Source organism: Notolabrus celidotus, chromosome 13 (genome assembly GCF_009762535.1).
Source record: "Notolabrus celidotus isolate fNotCel1 chromosome 13, fNotCel1.pri, whole genome shotgun sequence".
Lineage (NCBI taxonomy): Eukaryota > Metazoa > Chordata > Actinopteri > Labriformes > Labridae > Notolabrus > Notolabrus celidotus.
In genome coordinates, this window is record NC_048284.1 from 30,507,946 (window position 1) to 30,516,178 (window position 8,233).

An 8,233-nucleotide genomic window follows, 5' to 3' on the forward strand; every position below is an offset into this window, starting at 1 on the left:
CAGCAAAACATTGTTTGTGTTTGGCATCCAGGCTCCGTCCTCATCACTCCTCACAGATTTATTTTGCATACTGACAGTCGGAGGAGTGATGAGGTGATATTTTAAAGCCTCCCTCCAGTCAGAGCCTGCAGGTGGATGCTTGGCTGCTTGGGGCCGGAATAATGCATGCATGGTGCTGACGGGCAGTATCGGCTGACGGGCAGCGACGGAGCAGAAGGAGAGGCCGTGAAGTTTTGCAGTTCTGCCAGATTGGGAGGAAACACTGTCAGGTGATGGAGGAGAATGATGCCCATCATGAGAGAGTGTGAACAGGACAGCTGTAGTCGCCTGCTTGATTTAGCTCACATACTCAGCTCCATATTTAGCAGACTGTCTCATCTTCTTTTACAGGCAAAACTGGCAAATCAAACTCAAACTGTCATGCTAGTTTTTGCTCATATGGCCACCACAATGTTTCATTCATGGTTTAAATGAGCGAGTGGTAGTTTTGTGTTTGTTTGTTTTTATGATTATAATATATCAACAAACTCTCAGGGCAGCTTTGAGACACATGAGTAACACTGATCCATCACAGGACAGTCTGATGCATGAACTCTAACACCTCGTCCTCAGTGAGCGGCTGAACTTTTGCAGATGGACGGCAAAAATAATTCCACATAAAGTGAAGTGAAGCCAAAATGCACCTAAGACAAAACAGACTGACAGAAGGAGAAGTATCTTCTCGGACAAGAGCAGCCCACAGCCTGCTGACTGACGTGAGGAGCAGGTTAGGTTGTTTATAAAGCCGTCACATCATTCATACTCTCTAATGAAATATGTTGAAGTGACAGAGCATCTCACTTGATTGGAGGTGAGATGTGCTCCAGAAGTAGACACTTTGAATCCAGGTGAACACTGTTTCTGTATGTACACGTGCCTTTGAATTACTCCTATATCCTGCTCTTCATTTTACTGTACTGTGGTTCCAGTTGCTCGTACTCACTAAAGAAGTTATGATGCTATTTTTAACCTCCTGTAAGCGTCCATGTACTCTTAAAATGATTTTAATCTCTTTTAGTATGATTTCTTGGAGGCTATTGAGTATCTTCTATGTTTCAGTATTTCAGTCTATTCTTTGTTAAAGCACATTGTTTTAATCTTCCTGTTGGTTCTTTTTTTTTTTTATATACAAAGCAGCATTTTTAATCACGTTTAAAATGTCATTATTTTGTTATTCGAATTGCAAAAATCCTGCGCACTGTCCAACATCCAAATAAAAAAAAAAGTTTTTTAAAAAAAGTAAAAATGATACAAAATTAAAATTCCAAATAAATAAAATAAAAAAATTAAATAAAATAGATTTATTCACCAAAAAAGAAATTGAGAAATGGTCATTGTAAAGCATGGAGCATTTTTCATTGGATTTGGTTGTTTTGTACGATATATTTGTTGCTTTTTTGATAAAGAGGTTTTGAGTCACTGTCTCTTTAAGATAGAGTGGTGTGTTCCCATGACTAGCTATGGAGTCATGTTTTTTTTGTAAAGTGTCTGTCTTGTCAAATTGTCTCTTAGTTTGGAATCCAGCATCCTCTTACAAATATTTGGTTTGTGATACTTTTAGGTTGTTTGCGGTCTTGGAGTGGATGATTGCATTGGCTACATCGGGGAGACACGTATAAGGCAGGACTAGCAGCTAGCTTGCAGTTTTGTCAGCTACAGACAGTGTGCGGGATTCTTGCAATTCTAATGTTGTGAGCTTCTCCTCACTCCTCTCATTGAACCTCTCCTCTGAATGTTCAAAGCCCTTTCTTCATTATTTTGTTTTTCAAAACAGTTTTTTAATCCACATTGATGATGAAAAGTATTACATGTCAACCTGAGGACGGCCCTCAGACTTGAGTCTTCCACATGTTGACCGACCTGCCGTCAGTTTCACTCATTGAGCAGCGCTATGGTTAACTTCTTTGATTTAGTTTCATCCACAGATCTGTAATGAATCACTCCTGATCAGTGCTCTGCTGCTGTGACTTGATTGTTCGCTGACATCAGTTTGATTAGCTACTCCTGTATGCCCCGTTTGTAGCTGGTAGCCACGTGTCCATTAATCCATTAATCCATTAATCATTAATCATTAATCATTAATTGTTAGTGTTAGTGTTACTTATTTTTAATTGTCTTTTTTCTTTTAGTTATGTTTTGGGGCATTTTTGTCTCCATTGGATAGGAAAGCTGGAGAGAGACAGGAAGTGTGTGCAGCAGAGAGCGGGGGAAGACATGCAGCAATTGCAGGATGAGGCTGGGAGTCCAACCTATGACTGCTCCAACAAGGTCTATAGCCTCTGTAAATGGGGCACATGCTTAAACCTCTAGGCCAATGGCACTCCATTTAATTTACTTTTAACATTCACAATTTGAAAAATGATTATTCAAACCTTTAAATGTATTAAAAGTTATCACACTGTGGACACATCTGTGTGATGTAATGCCGGCCATGGAGAGGAGAGACTTTGAGAAGGATGTTAAAAATCTTCATTAATACACTTCATCAGTTTGGATGAACTGTTATCAAAGTTTACGTCTTTGTTACCGGTAAACAGAGTAAAAGTAAAGATTAATCATGCCGACGTCTGCTGGTCGCTGAAACTCAAAGTACTCTGAGTTTAACTGAATTAAAATTTCATCAAAGTGTTTATTACATTCGACTTTTAATATCTGAACCGTCTGAAGTCATTTTAAGAGAAATGTGCCTTCAACAGAGCAGCAGTGTTTTTATTTTCATCAAGCCTGCAGCAGGAAGCAGGTAGAGGCTGCTGCAACTAAATCACAGTGTGCAGAAAGAGAGAAAGCACGTGAGTAATAGAATAACTATTTCGTTTCTGACCCTTATCACCTCATGACTGATGTGTTGAAAGCCCAGATATAAAGCACATCAAGAGTTTCCTCTGCGTATGAAATGTGCTCTGTAAATAAACTTGCCTTGTTTTGTCTCGTGTCTGCTTTCACATGTACAGATGAGACAGTGAGGAGACATTGAAGGGTTACTTTCTGCTGAATGAGGAGTCCAGATCCTTTCAATAAAAAGTAAAACAACTTTTGATGATTCAGCCCGCAGCAGTGAATCAGTGTGTAACGGCTGCAGTGAAAGCCATGCTGATCAAAGGACATCCAGTAAAAGTGTTTGTTGTCTCTGAAAGGCTCAGATTTTTTTTGTCTGACAGCATTACAGGAATGATCCCTACAGAGACAGACCTTTATTTACAGAGACACATCATTATTGTAAACCAGAACCTGCAGCAACATCAGTGTCTTTGCTTTTGTCAGCAGAGTACCAACATTCAGCAAGATCAGGGCTCACTAATGGATTTCTGCTTCAACCGGCCCCTTGTTGTTGTTGTTGTTGTTATTATAGGTTAAATAAATATTATGCTGGATCTGAATTTGTAACTTTGAGTAGAAGTGACACAAAAGCAGATGTACAACTCATTTCAGAGGTGATTCTAAAGTAATGGGTTATGCAAAGTATGCAGTGTGTAATCATAATGAAACCATTTCTTCTATTTTAAATTATTTTGTTTTCTTTTTCTTTTACTGATAGGAAAGCTGAAGAGAGAGAGGACATGTGGGAAGCAGAGAGTTGGGGAGGGCAGCAAAGGGTCGTGACCTGTAGTCGGACCAGTGACCCCCAGCAACGAGTACATGGGGCGCATGCTTCAACCAATAGACCAAAAAGGCCCTAAAAAAGCATGATGTCTTAAAGGTGACATATCATGCAAAATGGACTTTTTAATGGTTCTCTACCTGAAATATGTGTCCCTGGCATGTCTACAGACCCCCCGAGAATGAAAAAAATCCATTCTGCCCCTGTTTTGATTTCTACACCTTTCTGTAAATGTGTGTGAAACGAGCCGTTTCAGACTTCCGTGTTTTTGTTACGTAACAACAATATCCGGTCTGTCACGGTGTCAGAGCTCGGAGCTTGTTCAGCCCATAGACTGTATAAAATAATACTGAATCCCTCCTCCGTTTTTCATTACCTGCACAAATGTGTGCTAACAAGGAGCTTAGGAGGGAGGCATGCTAGTTGTTGGCTGTCTTAATAAACACAAAGGTCGGTTTTACTCCCCACGTCTGCAGATTTGAAGATCTAGTGGATGATTTTTATTTATCATGGATAAGTGCTAGCGCTAGTTAGCATAGCTACATAGCTACATGTCATAGCTATAGCTGTGTACCAAGACACACGTCGACATACTGACAAATAAAACAACAAGAAACACAGAATCTGTGACCAATCCTTCAGAAAAGGTCCCGCTGCCTTTCTGGCAGAGGTCGGTTTTACTCCACACGTCTGCAGATTTGAAGATCTAGTGGATGATTTTTATTTATCATAGATAAGTGCTAGCGCTAATTAGCATAGCCACATAGCTACATGTTCATAGCTGTAGCTGTAGCTGTGTACCAAGACACACGTCGACATACTGACAAATAAAACAACAAGAAACACTAAATCTGTGACCAATCCTTCAGAAAGGTCCTGCTGCCTTTCTGTTAGAGGTTGGTTTTACTCCCCAGGCCTGCAGATTTGAAGATCTAGTGGATGATTTTTATTTATCATAGATAAGTGCTAGTGCTAGTTAGCATAGCCACATAGCTACATGTTCGTAGCTGTGTACCAAGACACACGTCGACATACTGATAAATAAAACAACAAGAAACACTAAATCTATGACCAATCGTTCAGAAAGGTCCTGCTACAGGCGCCTCTCCTTCAGGATCAGATTCTGGATCAGATTCAGAGGGTTGAAGTAACAGCAGCCGTGTATATTCAGCCAACATGTAAACATTAGATCAACGTGCTGGAGAGCCGAGGCACATCCACTTCCTGAGGGGGCGTGGTCAGAGAGAAAACAGAGTGTTCTGAGGAGGACTGAAGAAGAGGGCTTTTCAGGCATGCCAAAATCTGATTTCAAAGTGTTTTTTTTGAGCATAAACTTTAAAGACATGTTTTGGGGACCTCTTAGACCAATATATATTGATGAAAAAAGCGTGATATGTCACCTTTAAACACAAACAATAAAAATAAAAAACAATATCCTGAACTTGATGCATAACACAGTATGGAAATACACTCCAATCTTTTTTCAAGAAAAACTGGTGTACATAGTTTAGTGCCACAAGCACACTACGCGTCAAGTGAGTTTGGAGCACCTGGCTTTGCCAAGCCCAAAGACAAATTCCATGATGAGAACTGTTTTATATAGAGGTTTTACTGCCTATGTTTCCCATCGCAAACAGAAAACTCAAGGACAACATTTATTGTGAAAAAGTCATCAAAATATTTGTTTCTGCATTCTTTGTATTATTTTCTATTTCTCTATTTAGATGATTTTTCTCAGGGTTGTTATGGCTTGTTTCATGTTCAGCAATATTTTGCTATATCTATATTTTTAAGATGTTTTGAACTGTGAGGCCTTAAATTACTGTTCTTTATTGTTGTTATGTGTGGACCCCAGGAAGACAAACGACCACTTTGTGGAAGCTAATGGGGATCTGAATAAATAATAAAGAATAAAGAAACATAAAGGTGTATCTCTGTCTGTTTCTCTTTCTATGTTGCTGTCAGATGCTCAAAATAACAATCTGAGCCTGAGTTAAGACTTTCATTTAGCAAATTTGAACTTAAGGTTTACATTACAGCCATTACAACATGTTTCCTGTTGCAGGCTGGGGCCATCTACTGTAGCAATTTCAAATTATTTTGTACCTTACTATCATTTAGACCCTGATATCAGATTTAAAAGAAACCTAAACTCCACTTTAATGAAGTTTGTTTGTGGATCATTAGCTGCCTCGTCTTTTTCTCCTCCACATGTCGGAGCGGTTTTAGCTCATTTGTCAAAGTTGGAAACATCTGATGTTTGACTCTATCAACAGAATGATAATGACATCACTGGACTGTGAATGTTCTGTCTGCTACAAAAACTGATCCTCTTCTTTAACATGAAGCTCAGTCTTGTTAGAAATGTGTAATGTGGTTGGAATCTCCCTTTAATGGCACACCAGACTCACAAACAAGACACCACCAGTGTTTTTCCCCTGACCAGCCATGAGTCAATGTCGTTTATTTTGAACCATGAAGACAAATCATGACTTTTCTCTCCTCAGAAAGCAGGACTCTCATTTCATTCAGTCTAAAACTGAAAACACACAAAGCTCCATGTCATTGCTTTATGTTGCATTGTTTTAGAAAGAGCTACTCTGATACTTCACTCTGCGTGTAAATCCTGAAGAGCAGAATCATCAAATGAATGTATTCCCAAAGATTCAGGGCTGTTCTTGCCAACCTGTCCGTCTCTCCAGCTGCAGATTTCTACTTTAAATTTTACTCTCAAATATCTCATTAAATCTTTTAAAAGGCTCAGGCGTCCTCTCTAGTTTTCATCAATCTCTGCTGAGACACAAGGAAACCGGACATTTGTTTGGGGCTATTTTCTGCAGCAAATTAGAAGTCGTTATTTGAATGTGAAGGCAGACAGGAGAGAGACAGACACTGAAGAAAAACATGAAAATGAGTAAAGCTTAATTAAATGTTGTCTTGCTCCTCCAAATGAAAACCGAGCAGGTGGTTTTGAACGGGTTGGATAATTTTTCCATTGCTGTGATTTTGATTAAAGGTGATGGGAGCTCTGCAGATTTACCAAACACAAGGTGCATTTCAGAAGCAGCAGGAAAAATAAAATCAGACTCAGATTTACTCCCAGAAAATCTCAACCAGTCCTCAAAGTTGTGCTGATCTGACCTTTTCTTTTTACTTTTCAGAAGAGAGAATATTTGAGGCTTTCCTTACTCTTCTGTGACAGTAAGTTCAGCTTCTGTACTGCATCATTGGGTCAGTTTCAGTTACAATCTGAGAAGGTCAAGAGGTGAGAGAGATCAAATTTTAGAGAGAAAAGATTCAATAAGAGAAATGAAAGTTGAGTCCACAATAAGATTATTAGCAGCTTTTCACAAGATGACAGAAAGAAGTGCCTGGTGGGTCTAACAAAGAGATGAAATCCAGGTTTCCTCCACCAGAATGGATCCAGCACTTTGTGTTAAAACAGAAGCTGCAGCTGAGTTTGATCCTGTTTGGAGCTTGAGAAAAAGCCACACATCAGGATTAAAGCGAGAATCAGTCTCACTGTGTGAAGTCTACAGAAATAATTCACCTGAAATAACATCCTTCATGCTATATCTGCAGGGAGGGATTTTCTCCTCTAATGTAAACAAACAAGTTTTCTAAAGGACGCAGGATCAGTGACGGCGCTCTGCTCCAACAGATCAACGAGGAAAAAGCGCAAAATAAACCTAGAAATGCAACATCAGTGACTTATAAGGACTGGATTCTAATGTGGGAAGGTTTAGACCAAGCCAAGAGTATAGATGGAAATGTAGTGGTTTTAAATTTTCTTGGAAGTCAAAGAGGAGATCAAGCTCGCTGTTCTGCAGAGTTGTGCGTAAATGTGAGCTCACGGAGGCATGATGGAGGAAGAACAAGTGGATTTCCGAGGATCTCTCTTGTAGAATGTTTGGCATGTGATCACACTGGTTGTTACAGTTCATATCTCTATTTAATCTGAATTAAAAGAAACAAGATGGAATGACTAAAATAAAGATTGTCGGTACTTACGTCCCCGGTTTGTGCGTCTCCGCCGGCGCGGACCAGCGCTTTTTCCTACTTCTGTGTTTCCTGCACTCCCCCACCAGGACCAGACACAGGAGAAGGAGCATGAACCTTGCGTAACAGGGCATAATGAGTTTAAAAGTCCCGCAGCGAGTCGATCAGTGCCGCCTTAGGTCCGCGTCCGGTTCGCTCAGTGCGCGGTACCATCTTCCTGTCAGAGGCGGCAGGAGAAGGAGTGCTGGGAGTCCGGGGACTGTGCTGGAGACAGAGAAGTGCGAGAGAGGAGAGAGACGGGATGCTGAGGACTGATCAGCGCTCTGATTGGTCTTCAGACTCTGGAGGGGGGTTTCTCTGACTCAGGCGCGCGCAGCATCAGCACCACATGCAGCCGCAAAAACACAGACACACGACGTCCCTGCTGAGGAGCCGATCAGAGGCAGAGACAGGGGAAGAGGAGGACGGCTGTCCTCAGAGGGAGAGACAACAAGATGTCCCACTTTACCGCTGCAGTTCTTATTTTAGACTTATTTTAGTTTTCAGGGAAATAGGACACCATCCAGAAAAGGTGCCGGAGTGAGGAGAGAGGCACTT

At 40.6% G+C, this 8,233-nt stretch overlaps 1 protein-coding gene across 1 annotated transcript in view; it reads right to left on the minus strand.

Moving 5' to 3' along the window:
• Window positions 1–7,865, minus strand: part of LOC117823791 (gamma-aminobutyric acid receptor subunit rho-2-like) — a 43,020-nt gene extending 35,155 nt beyond the window's left edge. Inside the window, exon 1 of the mRNA XM_034699019.1 lies at window positions 7,649–7,865. Coding sequence (XP_034554910.1) covers window positions 7,649–7,770 — 122 coding nt within the window. The 5' untranslated portion in view covers window positions 7,771–7,865. The remainder of the gene's footprint in view (window positions 1–7,648) is intronic.
• Window positions 7,866–8,233: the final 368 nt, after the last annotated feature.